Below are 24,037 nucleotides of genomic sequence, written 5' to 3'. Positions count from 1 at the left end.
CTGCCATAGGAGTCTGCATGTCTTAATGCAGACAAAAGCGAAGAAAACACAACATGGCACGCAGCCTGTGTGCCATGTCCTCTAAACACTGCATGCAATATATGCAAGTCACCCATTCATCAGGTCTTTTAGCCCTAAGGCAGGATGTATTATATTACATGTGAGGGCATACCTGCACAAGCAGATGTGCCCCTACTATGTCTTAGTCGATTCTGAGACATAGTAAGTGAACAGTGAAGCCATTTTAAATGCATGTGCTATGCATTGGTCAGTACAAGTTTCCCAGTTACATGATGGCTTCTCTGAATATAGGGATATTTGGTATCAAACATCTCAGATTAATAAACCCTCACTGATGCCTGTGAGGGATTTATTAATAACTGCACCCAGCGTGCCCCCTGAGAACCTACCAGATACTAGTGTGATGACAGACTGGGCCTGACCAGTTCAGCCACCTTAGATGTGTTTCCCCCCCCACCCCCCCCCCCCTGTGCCCTCCCAAGATGAGAGCCAGAGACAAAAGCCTACACTGGGTGGGGGTGTTGGCGCCTCAACTAGGGAGGATGGACATTTCAGGGCTGGAAGCTTCAAACGCCTAGCCACCTTTGTAATGCGACCCAGGTCTTGCCAGAAAGCGAAGATGACCGATTCCCCCGTCCTGAATTCAATTTTGGCAGCCGCACAGGTGGGAAAAATAAGCAGATTAGGAGATGTGCCCACTTTATGCTAATCCCGCCCCTAAGGTGGACGTCCTGAAGTGGACACCACTTTTCAAATGCCCCCATCTTGTTTGGATGGAGTTAGGTCGCCAGGGTTGCAGAAGTGTCTTACAGAGGAGACGTGCAGACAGATCTTGAAGTCTTGCAGACAAATCTAGGGCCCCACCCTCAGGGAGCCCTTAACTAATCCAGGAAGGGGTTGGACACTTTCTGCAGGGATGTCACCAAGCTTGACTAACCAGTCAAAGGCTCCCAGGTGCCTCTGCTCATCATACTTCCAAGATGGCAGAATGAATTGGCCACCTTGCAGAGCACTGTGCACCTCCTTAGAAAAGGAGCTGGACAGGTAGGTGGTCACTTCTTTGTTCTTTGTGTAGTTTTGTGCCAGAGTGGGAGGCTCCTGCATTGGAGTAAACCGGCCTATGCTAGAAGGGCACCTTAAGTACCCTTCCAATCAGTCTAGTGGTGCTCTGAGGCACCCCTACCCCGGCTGCACTTATTTCTATGGGACAGGTGGTCACACCTCTCCTCTACAGGAAATCCTTTTTTCTGCTTCCCCTAAAAGAGTTGGACTCAGCAGCAGGAGGGCAGAACAGTGTCTGTGGTTGGCAGCAGCATGGGCTGGCTTTCAGATCCTGCAAAGCTGTACAGGCAGACATGGGTGATCCCCTAGGTAACCCCCATAGTACATGGTATCATGCAACTAGCACTGTAATCAGTGCAGTTAAATTATTCCAACATGTTTGATACCAAACATGCCCAGGTTCCAGTGAAACCATTATGTAGTTGACATCTTGTGTTGGCCAGTGTCTACTACATACCTTAAGATGGCTTCCAGACAGACACTTACAAAATCCAGGAAATTGAGTCTGGGGTTTGTAGGGGCACCTCTGCTCAGTGCCCTCACACTGAGAACCATGCACCCTGCCCTTGGGCTGAAGGGCCAACCGTAGCAGTGGCTTATAGGGTCTGAGTGCATTGACTGATATAAGGTAAACCTTATAGCAGGGGTGAAAGGTGCATGCACCCTTTCACTAAGGCTGAAATGGCAGGCCTGTAGTCACAGTTTTCATGGGCTCCCATGGGTGGCACAATACATGCTGCAGCCCATGGGGAACCCCTGGTGTACAATGCCCTGGGAACCCAAGTACCATATACTAGGGACTTACATGGGTGCACCAGTATGCCAATTGTGAGTTGTAAAATGTACTTACCAACTAAATTTAGGGAGAGAACACAGACACTGGACTGGGGTCCTGGTTAGCAGGATCCCAGTGTACTACAGTATAAACATACTGACACCAGGCTAAGATTGGGGGTAATTGTCAGATAGGTGCTACTTTCCTACATTAACAAGGCTTGGAGTTCACAAATCAGGCTTGCAAATAAAAGTGTATCTTAATACCTGCACATTCATCTTTTATCCCACGTCTGCCACAGCAAATGCACTGGAATTCTGCTCTAAAACCACAATGAACCACAAAGCCAGTATTCAAGCCTCACGTTCATTTGATTGTTTAGGTCATCCTTTCACATTCACTGGGGCGCATGAGGGACTATGCCATATCCGAGGATGTACAGTCAATTCTCATATGTTGTCACACACAATTACGCTTGTTTCATTCACAAAAAAACATTTTTTCACCACACCATCTTTGTGTTTTTTTTTAGCGCTCGAGGGTCAGCCTGACCTAAAGATGATCAATCCACTGACAAGATGTAAACAATGGATGAAGTCTCAGATCAGCAGCAAAAGGTTTAATTTTGTGATACTGCAGGCATGCAACACTTTTGGGTCAAGTCACCCAACTGCTCCTTTTTACCATGCCATCTACAACCCCGGTGACAATGCATCCTGCTGATAAGACGCTAAGAACCATTGGTATTGTTATGTCAGGCTTATAATGCAACATGCAACCCACCGACAACAGCTTTACCAAAATCTGTTCTTTGGGGTAGAGGTTACCTGGTGCACTCCGAAAAACAGTTGGGCAATACATTTTATGTACTGCATCCAGTTTTTCCTTAAATCCAGTCTTTACCCTAAGCTTTTCCACTCAGCAACTAACATTTTCTGGAAAACAAGCCCATACACTGATTTTTAATATTACTCTTTGGAATCAAAGTACACACTAACATGTCATGAGGAAAAGAGCTGCATGGTTGAGCGAGAATTTTCAGGTGCAATGAATGTCTTTATTATAGCACCCAAGCCAGATTGGTAGCCATGGCTCTCTTCATCCCAAAGCATTAAGTTTAAATACCTTGCACTGTGTTTTCAGGCATCACAGCATCAACAACAAAGCATTAAGTCCGCTCATTAGACCTTGCACTGCATCAGGCAGATGACCAGGCTGTCAATGTTTAGGAAGCATTAAACTTCCATTCTCAGTGAGGGACGCTTCAATAGTACAGAAATTCACTTTCAGCGATTACCATATTAAAGCCGGGTGGGAGAGAAAAATGAAATGCCTTTGAAAACGACCCCCTCAGAACATTACCCTATCAGAAGAGGTTTAGCAAATAAGACGTTTACCTCAGCCTGCCCTGGGAATGGTGCACAAGATCTGTTCAGATTTCAAGGATTTGGATGGCCAGTAAGTATCCCAGTAAACTCTCTGATATGGACAAAGGAATCTGTATGAGGCAGTTTAGTTTGAAGACTGGCATCACACTTCACACACCTCTTTGGATAACCTAGTTAAAGGAATCTGGTCAGACACCACCACCATATCCAATCCCATCTTGAAATTAAAATTTGGGAGCAGGGAAACTGTGTGACATCAGACTGATTGCAAAAAGTAAATTACATCTGTCTGCGGAGCTAGTGTATGTCAAACCGGACGTCAAAGTAGCACAGTGCAATCAAAAAGGTTCCCAAAATTAAATGTGCTCAAGGATGAACATTTCCAACAGCACATGTTCTGCAACACCTAACCAATAAACTTAATTCTTAAATACAATGAGATTTAAGTATTGTAATTCACAAGAGACTGACGGCTTCAGAGATTACAAAATCAGCCAATGTCTAAACCTGTAAAAGTAAGAACTCCGACGACTCTCCCTACAAGTGCTCCTGGTAACATACATCCGAGTAAAGTTGATTAAACGCAATACCTCATGCCTCTGAAACAGTAAATTCTTTGCTATTACATTCTTTGTTTTACACCTGCCTCGTTCAGCAAGGTTTACTTTAGGGAACCCCTCAACTACAGGCTGAGGTGCAGTGCTATTGTACAATAGCAAACTGAACGAGATGCTAAAGCTCGGTGGTTGGAGGCACTTCCTGTGTATCTGCAGTCAATGAGTAGTTGCAAACAAACTGCTGTACTGGAGACTGCCACTCGGAAAGATGGGTCATGGGCAGAGCGGTGACTTCTCCCCAGAAGTTGAACAGTTTTAAATGTAATTTCAATGCCATGACTTTGGCTCACAGTGCTCCCTCACATTGTCGTGTATACTGGTCTATCTAAATCGAAGCACAGTGCAAGTCACGTAGGTTAACTTTATCATGTGCTACCAGCAGAAAGCCTTGTAGAACTAGTTATCCAAAGTGCAGTCGCCTACGCACGAAAGGATATATGAGAGAGAGAGAGAGAGAGAGAGAGAGAGAGAGAGAGAGAGAGAGAGAGAGAGAGAGAGAGAGAGAGAGAGAGAGAGAGAAAACAATCTGCCACTTCAAAAACAAATAATAAAATGAATATATATATATTTTTTGAAAGCAACTGGAAGAAAAAACAAGCATCGGCAAATCCATTAGTGCTTGCCTATGCAAGAGCAAATGGCTTGGCAATGTATTTTTGCAATGTGGCGCACCAGTGCAGCTCCCATTCAGCATGGCTAAATGTTTGTGGCGTGGATTTGTCACAGAGTATCATGCAGCAGAGTGGATTTGTAGCAGTGTCATGTCGCAGAGTGGAGCAGGCAGGGGTAGACTGAGGTAGTCTGTTGGATTGGAGTGGACAGGCTGAACTAAGGTGGATTTAAATGGGGGTGAGGTGGATTGGACTGAGGTAGGTTAGACTGGATTGCAATGGGTGGGGAAAATTGCAAAGGGGTGGAGTGGCCTGGAGGAGTGGAGTGGTCTGTATGTATGGAGTAGGAGTAGGGTAGATTGCAGTAAATTGGAGTGCAGTGGACTGCATTGCAGTGGGGCGGATTGCAATGCAGTGATAAAATGAAATAAAATACATAGCAATTTCCATGTGTAAAATTAAAAATTTAAAAGCAAACAAAACATATATACCTTTCTTGCCACAGTAGACAAACTGTCCAGTATGAATACCCTCAGCAGCAATAAACAGTTCGGTTCTTTTCTTGAAGCGGTAAGGATCTCGGAATGCCACCTTTGCAAGAGGGGCGCCACGACCAGGATCATGCACAATATCCTGTTAACAGAACGAGAAGCAACATTAGGAAACTACTTAGCTACAGAATGAACTTTGTCTTCCTCTTGCTTAATGGCAAATGGAATCCAGAATTACAGCACAAGGAGAGAAGATTACAAAAAAGGGATCAATAGACACCATGTAAAGTCTGCATTTGTGTCAGAAGTAGAAATATGTCAGATAAGATGGGCCTTACTGCTTTGCTCTTCTATCAAAAACATACTTATCTACTTAGGAAATGTCAGTGTATAACCATTAGATAATTGGTTGATGTTCCTCACGCTTTTAAGCCAAGGCAACAGATGTCACCTGGGCACTTATGAACACACAGAAACTATGAAAGGTTGGGTCACAAGCGATGATTACTTTCCAAGACCCTGAAGTACCAAATCATACAAAAGACTTCTAATCCCCTACCCCTTTCCGTATTATGCTCAGAAATTAATACTGCTGTCATGTCTCGTCAACTGCAGTCAATACAGGAAATAAATACAGTTGCATCTCTTCCTGTTTAAATGATCGTTTTAAGAGGACTGGGTCCAAGCACAACAAAAAACATCTGTTTGGACTAGGTGCTCTATATCTTCTGTACCCGGTGATTACCCACAGTTGCAGAACAAAAACTCTTAAAAGCTTCAAGCTAGAGGGCCAGCTTAGTGAATTTGAAGAGCTAGAAATGCCAGATCATTAGCACTTCCCCGTATATGAGAACTACATTTAATAATTGAACATTACGGTTATTGACCAAGTTTTAAATCAAGATATACAGCGACAGACTATACAACAAACCTACATGGTTTTAGTTAAGACAACATTTCCCATTCGTGGACTAGAAAGTTAGATGAGCCATTAAGTGCTTCCAAAACCTTTTAGAACCACGATCCAACTGTTAGAAAGACAAACTTTCACGACCCACCTAGTTTTAAGGGACACCAGGCAGTCGACTGTTCTCAAATGAAACGTAAGTATTGTGCGGTAGCGCACTGGCATTTACACACAGCACATTTTCCATTTAGTTTACCGCTCAATTTGCGCAAACAGTTTTTAATCAAAACTACACTGCACACAAATGTGTAGAAATCGGATATAATGAATAAATCGTATGTGCATCACCAAATACAATTCTATTTGTTTTGATCGTATGAAAATCTATGAATTAATCACTTAGAATAAAAAAAAGAAAATTACAAAAAAACCTGCATAATTTTTTTGCTTTCCCAACCACCGAAAATGTACAGTTCATTAACTAGTATTTGTATTTTGTTATTGTTTGTTACACGTTACAAAACATGACATACTACAGCTCTTCCTTTTACACAGTGTACCCCAGCAAGGTTGTCACACAATTCACTATACTTTCTCCAACTGCAAAGTGAGAGGTCTGTAAAGACAAATACCATATTAAAAATATAACCAGCAATTTATCAGAAACCTAAGCCTTATATTTGACCTGTCTTTGAAGAGCAGCAGATGTGGGATCAAATAGAAAAAATTAAGCCATCTTTATTCTTTGCTTGGACTTCTGCAACCCACCAAAATCAGCTAGCGGGCCACGACGCATTGTTTGGAAAATGCAGTAAATAATTCAGTACAGAAGCAGTAAAATAGAGAAAGTCAAACAAGGATTTCTGCATTTATAAATGTTTTTTAACGTGAGAATCTTTAGAGGACACCATCAGACTTCGGTTTTGCATTCTAAAACAAGTACAGTATGGAAATAAATCGAGCTTAAGCCGTAGCGATTCTTAACTAGATCCATAAACCTGCTGGACTAATTTAGTGAGAAAGGAAAACTACCTGCAGCAAAGAGGTTGTCCGTCAATCAGATGAAACCAGATGTAGGAAGCTGGTTTTCGACACAGTGCACTAAAATGAAGAACACTGCAGAGTCCAGTGGATCCCCAAAGGTTTGCAGAGGCAGAAATAAATGGTTCTAGTACTCTTTTTGTGGTGGTGTGGGCAAACAGTTGGGCTTATCATGGAGCCATTTTAAGCGTCTCACAGAGGCAATAACGGACGCACAAAAATAAATCTGAAACCAATTTTAGAAATAACAGTTGCTCTTATATATGCTTTGAACAAAAGAACTTCATTATAAAGTAAGCAGTTTTTATATTAAAAATATTTTGCTGTTTCAAAAATAGACAAAGCAATTTTCAGTCTTCAAGGTTGGGAGGAAAACAAGAATGCAGTTTCTCAGGTTAAGTAAATGACTTACAATCCCAGTATTCAGGGTTTTAGTCTAGCAGCAGGCAAGGTTCAGGTTGGTACCACAAGGTAGCACCAAACTAGGACCCGCAGGGGCACAGGGATGGCCAGGTATAGAGTATATACAGGGAGTGCAGAATTATTAGGCAAATGAGTATTTTGACCACATCATCCTCTTTATGCATGTTGTCTTACTCCAAGCTGTATAGGCTCGAAAGCCTACTACCAATTAAGCATATTAGGTGATGTGCATCTCTGTAATGAGAAGGGGTGTGGTCTAATGACATCAACACCCTATATCAGGTGTGCATAATTAGTAGGCAACTTCCTTTCCTTTGGCAAAATGGGTCAAAAGAAGGACTTGACAGGCTCAGAAAAGTCAAAAATAGTGAGATATCTTGCAGAGGGATGCAGCACTCTTAAAATTGCAAAGCTTCTGAAGCGTGATCATCGAACAATCAAGCGTTTCATTCAAAATAGTCAACAGGGTCGCAAGAAGCGTGTGGAAAAACCAAGGCGCAAAATAACTGCCCATGAACTGAGAAAAGTCAAGCGTGCAGCTGCCACGATGCCACTTGCCACCAGTTTGGCCATATTTCAGAGCTGCAACATCACTGGAGTGCCCAAAAGCACAAGGTGTGCAATACTCAGAGACATGGCCAAGGTAAGAAAGGCTGAAAGACGACCACCACTAAACAAGACACACAAGCTGAAACGTCAAGACTGGGCCAATAAATATCTCAAGACTGATTTTTCTAAGGTTTTATGGACTGATGAAATGAGAGTGAGTCTTGATGGGCCAGATGGATGGGCCCGTGGCTGGATTGGTAAAGGGCAGAGAGCTCCAGTCCGACTCAGACGCCAGCAAGGTGGAGGTGGAGTACTGGTTTGGGCTGGTATCATCAAAGATGAGCTTGTGGGGCCTTTTCGGGTTGAGGATGGAGTCAAGCTCAACTCCCAGTCCTACTGCCAGTTCCTGGAAGACACCTTCTTCAAGCAGTGGTACAGGAAGAAGTCTGCATCCTTCAAGAAAAACATGATTTTCATGCAGGACAATGCTCCATCACACGCGTCCAAGTACTCCACAGCGTGGCTGGCAAGTAAGGGTATAAAAGAAGGAAATCTAATGACATGGCCTCCTTGTTCACCTGATCTGAACCCCATTGAGAACCTGTGGCCCATCATCAAATGTGAGATTTACAAGGAGGGAAAACAGTACACCTCTCTGAACAGTGTCTGGGAGGCTGTGGTTGCTGCTGCACGCAATGTTGATGGTGAACAGATCAAAACACTGACAGAATCCATGGATGGCAGGCTTTTGAGTGTCCTTGCAAAGAAAGGTGGCTATATTGGTCACTGATTTGTTTTTGTTTTGGAATGTCAGAAATGTATATTTGTGAATGTTGAGATGTTATATTGGTTTCACTGGTAATAATAAATAATTGAAATGGGTATATATATTTTTTTTGTTAAGTTGCCTAATAATTATGCACAGTAATAGTCACCTGCACACACAGATATCCCCCTAACATAGCTAAAACTAAAAACAAACTAAAAACTACTTCCAAAAATATTCAGCTTTGATATTAATGAGTTTTTTGGGTTCATTGAGAACATGGTTGTTGTTCAATAATAAAATAATCCTCAAAAATACAACTTGCCTAATAATTCTGCACTCCCTGTACATAAAGTGCTGCCAATGGAGACGGGGAATCTTCTGAAGTGTTGCTTACAGGTGAGCAAAGAGGTCACCGGTCGATCTCCTATAGTTGAGGTAAGTACAAAAGGGGTCAGAAGGCAGCATCAAACTTACACCCTCAGCAGCACAGGGGCAGCCAGGTGCAGGGTGCCAATACTATTCAATGAAGATGACGACTTTCAGAATCAGACTTCAGTGTCTGGTCAGGAGAGGTCAACCCACAGCTGCCCATGTAAGCAGAGATGCCAGGGGTCACAGGGACACAGATGGTCCAGCTCGCCAAGGCCCAGGGACTCCGGGCGCAGGGGTGTCTTATGGAGGTAGGCTGCTTCTTATTTAGAGATGGTTTCTTCTGGTCAGGTCCACTCTCTACTGATGTGCTTGTTCTTTATTGAAGACAGGAAGTCCTCCCAAGCCTTTGGAGGTCGCTGGGCCGCAGGACAAGCCATCCTCTTATACAGGTTTTTTGAAGGCTGCAGACAGGCAGGTAGGGCTGGGGCCAAGTCAGTGGGTGTCTTCAGTCTTCTCTGCTGCGACTTCGTGGTATCTGGATCTTCCTGGGTTGACAGGAATCTGAGTCTATGGTTCAGGGGTGCCACCTAAAGAAGGGGGGGGAAATGTGTCAGAACTCTGAATTAAGGTGGCTGTACTGGTTTTGACCAGTCATTGCCCACGCTAGGAATTGGTAGGCTTTTCAGGGGGTGCCTCTAAGGTGCCATCAGAGTGCATGTATTAATAAATCAATCACAGTATTCAGTGAGGGTTTAATATGAGATGATTGATACCAAAAATACCTACTGTCTGTGAAGCCATCATGTAGCTGGGGAACTCGTTACGACCAGTGTCCAGCACGTACTTAAATTGGCTTCACTGACAATGTCTGAGATTTGACAAAGATTTCTGCTCATGCAGGTTTGCCTGCACATCTAATATAATGTAGCCTGCTCTTAAGAGCTGGAAGGCCTGCTAGAGGGGTGACTTACATATATTGCACGCAGTGCAAAGGGGACAGGGCATACAGGCTGTGAGCCATGTGTTTTCATTTTAGTTCTGCACCAAGACGTGAAATCTGCAAAAGCAGCACTGTATGCACTTAGTGAAGGGGACCAGGAAGGTGGCATAATTTGTGATGCAACCCTCAGGGGCCTTCCTTTAGTACCCCATACTCTAGGTACCATGGGTCCTATTTACTAGGTACTTACAGAGGTAGATAAAGGTTCTCATTTGGAACGACTGCAGTTTTAGGGAAAGAGATTTGTAGCTGGGGACCGGTTTAGCAGGGACACAGGCAAAAAGTAGGGGGGGATGACTGACAAAGAGGCAATGTCCTACACCAGACCAAATAAAGCCCGGCTTAAAAGAAAATCTCTTATGGTCAATAGGGGCTACCAGATATGAATTCAAAGTATGTACCATTACCACAAACATATGAAACAAAGAGGATACATCCAGAAGCAGAACACTCACTACTTCCTAAACTCTCATGTCAGTCAAGGCACCAAACATTTCTTGTATTAGAGCTACATTCACAGGGGGCAAGGTTCTGCAACACCCTCTCCCTTATTAAAAGGGGAGTGTAGGAAAATGGCTCCTTGTTGCAGTTATGCCCAACTTTTTGCCCGATACGGATGCTGACTTGACAGTGTGTGCTGGGACCCTGCTAACCAGGCCCCAGCACCAGTGTTCCTTCACTAAAAATGTACCATTGTTTCCACAATTGGCACACCCCTGGCACACAGATAAGTCCCTTGTAAAAGGTACCCGTGGCACCAAAGGCCCTGTAACTAGGGAAGGTCCCTAAGGGCTGCAGCATGTGCTGTGCCACCCTAAGGGCCCCCCTCATGCACACTGCCATTGCAGATTGTGTGTGTTGGTGGGGAGGAAAAAAAAAGGGGGGGGGGGGCAAAAATCGACATGGCATCCCCCTCAGGATGCCATGCACACAAAATACTGCCTATGGGATAGGTAAGTCACCCCTCTAGCAGGCCTTATAGCCCTAAGGCAGGCTGCACTATACCACAGGTGAGGGCATAGCTGCATGAGCAATATGCCCCTACAGTGTCTAAGTCCATTCTTAGACATTGCAAGTACAGTGTGGCCATATTAAGTATATGGTCTGGGAGTTTGTAATTACGAACTCCACAGTTCCATAATGACTACACTGAACACTGGGAAGTTTGGTATCAAACTTCAGAATAATAAACCCACACTAATGACCGTGTTGGATTTATTTTAAAAAATGCACACAGAGGGCATCTTAGAGATGCCCCCTGTATTTTACCCAATCCTTTGCTGCAGGACTGACTGGTCTGTGCCAGCCTGCCAATGAGAAGAGTTTCTGATCACCTGGGGTGAGAGCCTTTGTGCTCCGAGGCCAGAAGCAAAGCCTGCACTGGGTGGAGATGCTTCACGCCCCCCCCCCCCACACACCTTTTGCAGGAACTGCAACACCTAGCAGTGAGCCTCAAAGGCTCAGGCTTAGTGTTCAAATGCCCCAGGGCACTCCAGCTAGTGGAGATGCCATTAGTCCAGTGGACAGCAGCCCTCCCTAAAGAAGAACAGAAGAAGAGTCCTCCAACGCCGCAGAGAGGACCCCCAGGCGACACCAACGACGTGTCCTTCCTGAGCCGACCTCCCTGCACCCCCACGACGACGCCTGCAGAGGGAATCCAGAAGCCACCCAGTGACTGCAACTGCCCGGTAAACAAGAAACCCAATGCCTGGAAGAAGCACTGCACCCGCAGCCCCCAGGCCAGTGAAGAACCAACCACTGGTGCAGGAGTGACCAGCAGGCGGCCCTCTCCCTTGCTCAATCAGTGGCTGGCCCCCCTGTGCCCTGTCTGCATCATCTGAGTGACTCACGGGTTCCTTCATGGATTCCTAAACAAAACCAGACATCTTGTTTGCACACTGCACCCGGATGCCCCTGTGCTGCTGAGGGTGTATTGTGTGTGTCTACAAAACCCCCCCAGGTCTGCTCCCTGAGGACGCAGGTGCTTACCTGCTAGCAGACTGGAACCGGAGCACCCCTAGTCTCCATAAGCACCTATGTTATTTGGGCCCCTCTGACCTCTGCAACTGACCGGCCCTGTGTTGCTGGGTGTTTGGGGTTGACTTGAACTCCCAACGGCGGGCTGCCTATGCCCCAGAGACTGAACTTCTAAGTGCTTTACTTACCTCAAAAACTAACCTGTACTTACATCCCCTAGGAACTGTTGAATTTTGCTCTGTGTTCGCTTTTAAAGTAGCTTATTGCCATTTTATGCCAAACTGTGTACATTACCGTTTTAAGTCAAAGTCCAATCTTTACCCTTGCAAAGAACCTTACATTTAATGTACTTACCTGCAATTTGAATCTTGTGGTTCTAAAATAAAGAAAACAATATTTTTCTATATAAAAACCTATTGGCCTGGAGTTAAAAGTCATTGAGTGTGTGTTCTCATTTATTGCTTGTGTGTGTACAACAAATGCTGAACATTACCCTTTGATAAGCCTAACTGCTCGACCACAAATAGAGCATTAGTATTATCTATTATTGCCTCGGTCAAGCATCTTGGGGAACCCCTGGACTCTGTATACTATCTCTCATTTTGAGATAGTATATAGAGCCAGCTTCCTACATATACTATATATGTGTGTAGATCCTTTTAAGTTTTCCTACAGAAAGTAAAAAATAAAATAATAATAAAAAAAAAAAAAAGGCATTTCTGTCCACATTTTTTTCTATACCTTGTTTCCAGCTATGGCAGATTTTTGAAGGCGATATACTGTTACGTCTGCTGGACTCTTCTGGTTACGGGGATATACAGGGCTTGTACGTTCATCAAGAACCCTAGGTATCCAGGGCCAATAAATGAGCTGCACCTTGCAATGGTTTTTCATTGTATACCAGGTATACAGCAATTAATTTGGTGAAATATAAAGAGTGAAAAATAGGTATCAAGAAAGCCTTTGTATTTCCAGAATGGGCACAAGATTAGGTGTTGAGAAGCAGAGGTTATTTGCACATCTCTGAATTCCGGGGTTCCTAAACTAGCATGTGAATAACACAGTCTTATCTTTGGAAGGAAAAAATGTAGAGAAAGACAAGGGGCACTTGTTCTTCTATGCTGTGTTCCCCCAAGTTTCCCGATAAAGATGGCACCTCACTTGTGTGGTTAGGCCTAGTGCCGGCGACAGGAAATGCAATATGGCCACATCACATTTTTACATTGAAATCTGATGTGTTTTTTGGAAAGTCCTTAGCTGTGAATTTTGGCCTCTAGCTCAGCCGGCACCTAGGGAAACCTACCAGGCCTATGCATTTTGGAGAACTAGACACCTTGGGGAATCCAGGATGGAGTGACTTGTGGGGCTCTCACCAGGTTGTACCCAGAATCCTTTGCAAACCTCAAAATTTAACACCCCCTCCCCCCCCAAAACACAAAAAAACATAATAAACACTCCTCACTCACATTTCGGTGCTGCAGAGTTCTGGAATCTGAGAGGAGCCACAAACTTCCTTCCACCCAGCATTCCCCCAAGTCTCCAGATAACAATGGTACCTCACTTGTGTGGGTAGGCCTAGTGCCAGCAACAGGAAATGCTCCAAAACACAATACGTGTACAATAAGTTATCAATTACAAAATTAACCGTATGTGTGGTTGGGGTGGTGTAACTTGCCCGGATGCCAAGTGTTTTCTTACCCAGAATTCCCAGCAAACCTCAATTTTAGCTTTAAAAAAAACACATTTCCCCACATTTCTGTGTAGGATCACCGCACCAGCACAAATTTCCTTCCACCCAACGTTCCTCTCAGTCTCCCAATAAAAACGATACCTTACTTGTGTAGATGGGCCAAGTGCCTGTGACAGGGAAGAACCAAAAACATGTCGACATTGAGGGGAACCAAATTAGATCCAAAAGGGCAGTTAAAAGAAGAAATAAAAAGCGGTTTTAGGCTGACAAGTGGGGCACAATTTTTATATATATATATATATATATATATATATATATATATATATATATATATATATAAAAAAAAAAAATCTGTAGAGGTGCGATTCAACCATGCTGAGTGGTAGGAATTTTGTGAATTCCTGCAGATTCCGGAAGGTTCCATCACAAAAATACAGGTAAAACGTGCGATTTCAAGCAAAGTTGGACGTTTGCAGGGCATTGTGGGTAAGAAATGGTACAGGGTGCATGTGAAGCACACCCCTCTGGACTCACCCAGATGTTTAGTTTTCAGATAGGTCTAGGTCTTGTAGATTTTTCTAGATAGCTGCGTCTTAAAGCCCAAAGAGTGCAGCCCTGACCATTCCAAGTGGGACGATTGGGAGTTAGCCAAGCTGTCATGGCACAAATGTAAAATAAACACCCAAAATAATCAAATGTCCACTTGCTTGCTTTTGGGGTGGGGGCATAACCATGTCCATACTGGTTGGTAGCCACCACCCCACTATATATTTTTTTTGTAATTCCCTGGCATCTAGTAGGCTCTCCCCCAGCCTTATCACGAGGGGATCACAGGTAATTGCTCCATCGCTGGGCAGAACAAGTTTGCCGCATTTATTTGGTGTGGGAGGCATGGCCATATTCTCACCCTCAAAAAAAAAAAAAAAAATTTAAAAAAAAAATCCCTTATGTCTAGTGGCCTTTCTATCCCTTGGGGGAAGATGGGCCTTACCAAAATATGCGAATCGGGGTAGAAATGACCTACAATAAAATGGACCCCCACCCCCACAAGGTTGTCAGGGTGGAAAGGGAAGCACTCTCCCCATGGGTCTGTGCCAGGACATAATGGTTACGTCTGTGACACTGCAACACTGGGCGCAACCATTTCATCAGTGGCACCGAAGGGGTTAAGCTGGACATTTGTTACAGAATTGTCGTTTTAGACTGATTACAATTTTGAAAGTCTATGATGAGTTTTTTTTAAAGATATACAATAGAACATACTTTGAGCTACACTCTGGCCAGGTTTAGTTGACAATGAAATGTGCTGCCCCCACAACCTGAATCTCACCCCATATCTGCCATCAACCTTCTAGCCAAGCACACCTACCAGAACTCTGCAGTAGTATTGGCAAACTACACACCTGCCTCAAATTGGTCATCTTCGCACTGTCTCAGACTAGTAGGTGTGTGTTTCAGTTAATCTAGTCTAGAATAACTGTTACAAAATAGCTCCTCTTCCATGCGCCACTTTAAGCAAATTATGCATTTAGAAGGCATGAAGTAAACAAAAACGGACTGGTAATTACTTAGGCCACATCACAGTGCATCTTTTTTTTGCCCATAAAGCCACCTCAGATTAGGATGATTTGCACAGGGCTAGGTCCAAACTGAGGTGTCATGCCAGCCTCTGACTGATGAGCCCCAATGAGGGCGAAACCGGTCTTTGGTTGTCTGTTCTGCTTCAGCGAAGACCTGACCTGTCAGTGCTGACAGTACTGTTCCTATTGGAGCAGGGCCAAAACTGATTCACACATGGCTGGGGCCAAAACTGAGATGGGCAGGGTGGGCAAAAGAATGATGGGTTGTAATGCTACTTCGAGCGATTGCCAGTTAAGACATATTCCAAGCATTCTCCCATCAAGTTTGTGTGCTTAGATGGTTTGGGGCACCTAGAATTGGAAGAAAAAGGGGTGGGTAGATGTTTTGCCTGCATTTTTCTGGAAGGCATGTGTAATGTGGAGAAATTGTGCAGCGTTCAGACAGATCTGGAGGAACAGGGACCTTGCCACATCACATATACACTGCATTAGGTGCACGTGTTTTGTTAAGCAGTAGCTTAAAAGCTTACGTAAAAAAAATAAAAAAAAATAAAAAAAACACCACACAATTTAAGGTACATGGCGACTACTGAACAGATAAGCAAGATACAAATGAGTATATCACGGCGCTCTGAAGAACCGAAAAGGCAGCAGACCAAAACGCTAAGTCAAATATTTCACTTGAGGACTTCAAGCACCACTCTGTATCGGGTGTATTCAGGGACCATTCACCATTTACGGGTTTCTTGGCTTAAAGCTACAAATCAAACATGCAAGAAGATTCTCTGTCTGTCAAATAAACACTGCCCATTATCGACAAATGAAGTTTTTTAGGTCATCCAAATGTGATCCAAGATAAATTAGGTACTGATAATATGATAAGAGATATACTAGTTACTGTCTCTGTGTGCAGTGATTGTACCACAGGAGACGTCAGCGAAACGGAGAAAGAAGAGTTTGCATCGCTGTCACCCATAAGCCTTCATGGTTCTGCACCCTAAGCAAGCAATACTTTACTCCATGGAGCTACCACATACCATTTCTCACCATCTACAAATCAGACCGACACTTTCCATCTCACCTACAGGCCTCCCCGTAAATATAGAGACTTCAGAATTCATCAACAATGTCCTCGCCACATTGTTCATCTGACAAGCCCACACAAGCTTCTTGTGTAACTTCCACCTTCAAGACAAGCTCAAACCGAACATTGAGAAAGCTGATAGTTCACACCTTTGAGACCCACCGCTAGGTGTTGGCAATGGAGCAGTGGGAAAATACAAATAAATAGGAAATGCTCCAGAGAAGGGTAAAAGCAAGTCATCAATAAGCTGCAAGCAAATTATTAACAAAATAATGGTAACCAAGAGGTGGAATAAAGTTCCACTATGTCCTTAGCAAACTAACAATAGGTCTTTCTCAACCAAAGCTTTGCTTTCTGGTAGGCTCAGTAAGAAGCTGGCCCGGTGTGTGGTGAACACCTATTGCGTTATCACCTTATATCAGGTCAAGGTATCCCCTATTAGTGAGGTGTAGGCAGTGTCTAGGAAATCAGGGCTCTCCAGAGGTAGCTGTGGATGAGCAGCCAAGACTTATCTAGGAGACATGCAAAGCTTATGCAATACTACTAGTCACACAGCCCTTACACACATGAAAGAACCACACAGTATTACAAAAATAAAGGTACTTTATTATAGTAACACAAATACGAAAATACTGAATAGGCAATACTCCAATCAATAGAAGGTAAGTAAATACTCTATTATGTACACATTTAAAGTCCGTGATTAGCATAGAAAGCAACAGCAAATAGTAGAAACAGCAGGAAATAGTGGAGGCCCTGGGGGAGACCAAACCAAATAAGTGGAATGCGAAAGTCAGTCCCCCACCCAAGGAAGTGGAATCGGTGGAGGGGAGATGGATGAACTAGGAAACCCAAAAAGGTAAGTACCAAGGTGTTCCCCAGTGACCAGAAGAGGTAAGTAACTGGTTTTTCCATCAAACCAACAGGTGAACTGTGGGAAATGAGTGTGCAAGACCCAGACAAGACAGGAAGAAACCAAAGGTGGATCCTGACAGAAGAGAATCGCAAAAGAATGAGACCAAGTCAAGTTAGAGTTGGGAGTGTCCAGCTGCGACAGGAGAAACTACCCACCCTTCTGGGGATGCAGACCAGAGTCAGCTGTGCAGCACCGGAGCAGGAGAGGAGTTCCTGAAGTGATGCCCCACGACAGAAGAACAGTTGCAGTCAGTGTTGTTGGAAAACTACCATCAAGCCTTGGCAAAAGCTAAAGTTGCAGATGAAGAGTTGCAGCGCTCTCAGGAACCATCAAGGTCCGGGGTGCTCAACCCACAGAGAGAAGTCCCAGGTGACCCCCAGCAGTGAGGAGAGTCAAAAGACAAGGATGCAGCCCCCAAGCAGTTGGTGCCTGCGGGTGCAAGGGAGTGACTCCTTCACTCCAAGGGAGATTCCTTCTTGTGCAGGGTGAAGACTCGGCTCCCTCAGAGGATGCACAGCCAGGGAAATGCTGCAGTTGCTGGAAGGAGCCGGAGAAACAATGTTGCAGAGCAGAGTCTTCGTTGAAGTTGCAGATTATCGGTTCCTGGAGGGTCCAGGTGCAGTCCTGTGGCCAGAAGATGAAGTAAACGATGCAGAGGAATCCTGATGGAATCTTGCACGTTGAATCAGAGGATGCACCCAAGAGGGAGACCCTAAATAGCCCAGTCAGTAGTCAGGGTGACCACCTATCAGGAAGGACCTGTGAAGTCACCTGCCTGACCTGGCCACTCAGATGCTCTCAGGGTCCTCTGCCCAGCTTGGCTTCAAGATGGCAGAATAAAGTGGCCACCTTGAGGAGCTCTGGGTACCACCCCTGGGTGGTGTTGGACAGGGGAGTGGTCACTTCCCATCCCATTGTCCGCTAGAGGTCCCTGAACTGGCACAAACTGGTTTATGCATGGAGGGCACCAAGTGTGCCCTTCAAAGCATACCAGTGGCTTGGGGAGGCTAGTCACACCTATTTCCAATAGAGGGTTTTACCTCCCTCTTCCACGGTAAATCCTTTGTTCCGCTTTCCTCTGTCTGGGCTGGACAAGCAGCAGGGGGACAAATGTTTGAGGGGTGGCAGCAGCGGAGGCTGCCTAGCAAACCCCATAAGACTAGGAGGAGCAATGCTGTGGGTCCACTAAGGAGCCTCAAGAGTATGGAATCAAACAACCAATACAGTTAACAGTATTGAGTTATGATTCTGAGATGTTAGATACCAAACATGTCCAGTACATGGGTAAAATGGCTTACCTGCACTTACGAAGTCCAGGGTAATGGAGCTGGAGTTTGTAGGGGCACCTCTGATCATACAGGGGTGCCCTCACACACCGGTACCTGCACCCTGTCCTCTGGGCTAGGAGGGTCTACTACAGGGATGGCTTACAATGACCTGGTGCAGTGACCTGTAGTGAAGGGATGCATGCACCTTTTCACGCAAGCTGCAATGGCAGGCCTACAGACACATTTTGCATGGGCTCCCATGGGTGGCACAATACATATGGCAGCCCATGGGGAACCCCATGGTGCCCCACTGCCCTGGGTACCCAAGTACCATTTACTAGGAACTAATACGGGGAGCACCAGTAAGCCAACTGCAGGGTGGGGAAAGTCCCAAGCAACCAAATTACGAGGGAGAGCGCACAATCATTGGGGTCCTGGTTAGCAGGATCCCAGTGAACACAGTCAACGGGCGAAAGATGGGGGTAACCTTTCCAAAAAAGGGTACTTTCCTACAAGCGCCACCCAAAAAAAAAAGTGAATGAAAGAAAAGAAAAACACCCTCCTAAACCCCATTAACACTCAACATAGTACAGCATGCCACACACAACCAACAGAATACAACAGCCACATCTTCAACCTTGTCTTCTTAACACGAACTAAACAATGCAAACCACCCATACTTCTGGTCTGGATATAACACTATCTCCTTGCTCAGCATCCTACCAACAATCTGAGGCCTACTACAAATGAAACACCAAACCTTCAGAACCTTTTTCATAGACAACTCAAAGCTTGAGCTCATATCCCACCCCATCAAGTCGATGTCAGAAATCAACATTGTTCTAAACAGCTTTAGCACATTTCTGGAAAACTATGAAGATTCACATCCTGCTTAAAACATTCAAGTCAAAGTCACCAGCACCATGCTACACTTGCTGACAAACAATCAATTTGAAAAAAGGAAAAAACATGAAGGAAAAACTCATGAAGACCCATGATACCAATACACACAGCTCATCACATCAGCCAAAGCACATTACTATACCAACAGCATCAAAGAATCCACCCATAGAAGCAGAACACTTCAAGCACTGCCTAACACCCCTAACCCACCCAGTTATTTCTCACTGCACAGAATACTACAATACCATCAACCTCCTTTTCTGTGGAAAAAAAAAGACAAAATTTGCTTTCTCTCTTATGCCTACCTCTTCCTGTAGAATGCTGCCATGGTCATCTTTTAAAGCCCCATCTCTTCTAGATCTCAACAACAAACTCATATCCCTCAATGCCACCTCATATGAAGATGGTCTTACCATTACCCTTTATCAAAGGTATCTGGCCTATTACTTACCCATCACTCACCTACCATTCATTAGTAAGATCACTGAACAAGCATTGACGAATCCAAAAAAGTTACTGGCTTTGCCACTGTGTTTTAAAGAATTCTACAACTGATGCTGATGACCTTGCCAACCACTCACCCACCATTCGTACGCAAGAAAAACTGAACAGGCATAGTCAATGCCAAAAAGTCTTGCCTGTGCAAGAGCTATAGGGTTTTCCAATGTGTTTTAGCCATGTTGTACAGCTAAGGTGGGCAGAGGACCCTGGAAGCATCTGAGTGTTTTAGCCATGTTGTACAGCAGTGTGGCTGCTGTTCAGCATGGCTAAAAGTTAGTAGCATAGAGGAGAGAGGCATGGAGTGTCGTAGAGTGGAAGTGCTGTTAAGTGGAGTAGCACAGTGTGAAGTTGCGTAGAGTGGCATACACTTAAATGATGTAGAGTGGACTGATGTAAAGCACATTGTCAGTGCTGCAGAGTATACGCAGTGGCATTGAATTCCGAAGCGTACAATGCAGAGGCATGGATTAGAGTGGTGCATAATAGAGTGATGCGGTGCAGAGCAACCTAGGCTGATGCAGAGGGCAGTGGTGCAGAGTAGTTGAGTAGCATAGTGCAGTGATGTAGCGTGCAGACGCTTGTCAGAGTGCAGTTGTGCATAATGGTGAAGAGTAGCAGTGTTGCAGAGCAGAGTACCGCAAAGTACAGTGGCACAGAATGAAGTAGCACGGAGTAGTGCATTGTAGAGTGGCATAGAATGCAGTGTTGCAGTGGAGTAGAGTGGCATAGACTACAGTGATGCACAGTAGAGTGCAATGATGAAGGGCAGCTGTGGAGAGCGCAGTGGCAAAGAGTACAATGGCAGAGAGTAGACTGAAGTGGCAGAAAGTGGTGCAGGGTAGAGTGCAGTTGCATAGAGTATAATGACAGTAAAGTGGTGTAGAGTGCAGTTTAGAACAGCGGACTGACTCAGAGTGCAGGGGCACAGAGTTGAGTATTATAGAGTAAAGTGCATTAGTGTAGAGTGTACCAGCATAGAGTGCAGTGTCGTACAGTACAGCAACACAGAGTTAAGTTGTGCAGAGTAGATTGGTGTGGACTGGAATGCTGTAGAGTGGCGCACAGTACATTGGCGTAGAGTCGTACAGAGTAGCAAGGGGTATCGTGATGTGTCATACAGCGCAGTGGCATGGACTGGTGTCAAGTGGAGTGCTGAGGCATTGAGTATTCATGGTGTAGTAGCATACTACCTTTATAGACAAATTTTCAATTAAATGATCTTTACATGTGCAGACATACAATTGTACTAATAAATCTAAACAGTGCATAGATGAAAATGCATGGAAATTGCATCACCCAGGGCAAGATTTGTCTTGAACATAAAGTATTTCTTTCCAACACACTTCAGAAATAAAGAATGTGCTTCATTGTGTTTCTAATTCTGAAATACATACAGTTAATTTAAATGTTGTGCCATGCTATTTAAAAAAAAAAAAACAATTACCAAGCCAAGATTGTAACATTTGCTCAGTTTAAAGTCAGTGAAAAAAATGTAAACAAGCACCCTCGGATGACGGCGCCTGACATTTGACCTTGATCTTTGAATGCACAGCAAATGTGAAGAGGTCAGAAAAAGATTTATAGGTCTCTTTACAGAAAGGGAGCAGTAGGAAGGATAATGCAAATATGGTTTTGGCAAGGGAAGGACTGAACATACGCTGGACAGCCTAAAACAAAGCCAGCAAATGGAAACCAAGAACATGTGAGTTAAAAACCACAAAGCCAATGGCAAGCAACGGGCAGAAAGCATTTCTAGGTCAACTTTCTGAATGTTCCACGATGTCTTTAGCAGCTATCTGGTAGGCTGCGACCTAAAAAGAAGTCTATGTTCAACTTCAAGATCATATTAATGCTAACTTCATGACTACAAGTATGGCTTCATATCACTATGCAGCGTAGAAACCGCAAACTCTATTGACTAAGATGAGCCCTGCATCACAATGTTGCTAGACCTCTTTATTGCCTTTGCCACCATCCCACCCTCGAATCTCAAATTGGATTCACCAGTAATGTCCTTCAATGGTTCTCCCCCTACCTTCTGACACCAGTTTGTTCACATGGGATCTTTGATCCCAAAATATCCCTTCATCTGCAGAGTCCACCCTTGATTCCATACTGCCCCACGTCATGTTTAACCTCTACATTGAGCCACTTGAACTTTACTCAAAGAAAATAGCATCAAGATTCACCAATATGCTGTTGATACACAAATCTAATTTAAGTTCTGTGACTCAGACACCTGATACTTAAAACACTACCTGCATTCATTCAAATTTGGATGCTAAGCCCAAACAAGTTAGATCTCTACTTAGCTATGCACCGCGGCTCTGAAACAACTTTATGTAACAATCAGGACTGGCACAATGCTGCTCCAAACTAGGAATGAGTTGAAAACACACATCTTAAGACCCTACAACACAATACACGAAGTGTAAATTAACTTTGCCCCATCCCTCGCATGAGGGATGATCTGCTCAAACACGTCTCTCTCCCCCCCCCCCAGCCCACCTGATTTATTGTCTTCCCCACACCCCCAATGGATATGTACCGGGGTGGGAGGGCGATACATATGCGCTGGTTAGCTGCGGCCCCTTTCGTTAGCTGCTGAGGTTTTCCACGATTGATGCAATGACAGGTAACTTCCTCACACCACAAAGTGGCTGCGGACCCACGTATCGTGTCATAACATACGTTTGGGAATTCCTTCGGTGCTACCCGCTGTATAGAGCCATGGCCTCAACCGTTAGCTTACTGCAAGGCGGGTTCACATTTTACGACTGGCTATGTTGGAATGCAAAGGCTGCATGTACTCCATCGTGTCACACTGCATACTGAATAATTCCTCAATAAAAAAAAAAAGGTTAGAAAAAAAACTAGCTCACTTTATCACACTCACTGGCCACGCTTCTCTTTAACCCTGCACAGGTCACCATTGCCTTTTGGCTAGGTTTGCGCTATACAAATAACGCATACATACACTAGTTTGGTCCTTCTCACTGGAAGAAGTGCATGTATGTACCATTAAAATGGCAGAAGACACCAATCATGTCTCCGTGTTACTATTAGAACCTTTGTCATTGACTCAATACTGATGAGCCATATACTGGAAACAGCGCGCGAGTCGTATACCAATTTTTAAAAAAAACTTAATAAAGTATGCACCGCAGAACAGCCACTTACACCTGTCACATCGTGAGTGACTGCCAAACTCCGCATTCCACGTGATTACCTTACCTTTACAATGCCCTTGATGTAACCATGTCTCTCCGCGTAATCCACAGCCCTGAGCTTGGCTGGGCCCTTCCTGTGCTTCACGTGAGCCTTGAAGACGGACCCTGCTCCTTTTCGCTGACCTCTGATCACTCGCCCCATGGTGTTCTGTAGACAAATAAAGCGTGATCAGTCAGGGAGAAATATGCACACCCACGAACCAGTTTTCAAATACCGCTTGTATCGTTATTTATGTAGCCACGTCTTCAACGCGTTAGTCAAGACCACTAAACTCAAGTAGTGTCCCTCCTTTCTGGTCTAACACACAAAATGAATCCAGACCCTGCCTCCGTCGTCTAAGACACAGTCCCATTTGTTCCGTGTCCTTACACGAGGATATTGCAGGTAGGTCAGATTTCTAACTTCCCGCCACCACTTTACTCCCCGCTTTATGATATAGAAAATGGGGTCAGACAGAAAAGGCATCGCTACGGCCAAATAACTGCTCCGTTCGACCCCAAACGGGAGCTTCGCCTACTTTAAAACTGTCCCAGCTCTTCGTACAGAACGGACACCCACAGATGGCTGCTACAAACAAGAGATTCAAGACAGATTTCGCAGCAACCAAATCCGCCATACACCTACCCAAGCCGGGCTAGCCAAAGAAAGGAAGTAGCAGACACCAGTACCCAAACTTCTTCCGGAGCAATAGACATAGAGGAAGTACAAACATCAAAAGTGCAATCCAGGTGGCCATATTGAAAAAGCATACTTGAAGGCGGAGGAAGATTCAGTGTCTAAAAACATTCTAAGTAAACACAATTCAGATTTTTAGTAATAATCCGCTGAAGTCTGACAGTATGACGGAAGTAATTTATTACT

The 24,037-nt window shown here is 44.5% G+C and overlaps 1 protein-coding gene across 1 annotated transcript in view; it reads right to left on the bottom strand.

Annotated features, from left to right (window-relative positions):
* The window catches only part of RPL8 (ribosomal protein L8), a 28,119-nt gene extending 4,297 nt beyond the window's left edge, over nt 1–23,822 (bottom strand). Inside the window, exons 1-3 of the mRNA XM_069204211.1 lie at nt 23,801–23,822; nt 23,180–23,323; nt 4,966–5,107 (exon numbers count right to left, since the gene is read on the bottom strand). Coding sequence (XP_069060312.1) covers nt 4,966–5,107; nt 23,180–23,317 — 280 coding nt within the window. The 5' untranslated portion in view covers nt 23,318–23,323; nt 23,801–23,822. The remainder of the gene's footprint in view (nt 1–4,965; nt 5,108–23,179; nt 23,324–23,800) is intronic.
* Nucleotides 23,823–24,037: the final 215 nt, after the last annotated feature.

This window comes from Pleurodeles waltl, chromosome 8 (genome assembly GCF_031143425.1).
Source record: "Pleurodeles waltl isolate 20211129_DDA chromosome 8, aPleWal1.hap1.20221129, whole genome shotgun sequence".
In the NCBI taxonomy this organism is placed as follows: Eukaryota; Metazoa; Chordata; class Amphibia; order Caudata; family Salamandridae; genus Pleurodeles; species Pleurodeles waltl.
The sequence above is the reverse complement of the archived record's forward strand: the minus strand, read 5'-3'. Positions and strand labels throughout refer to the sequence as shown.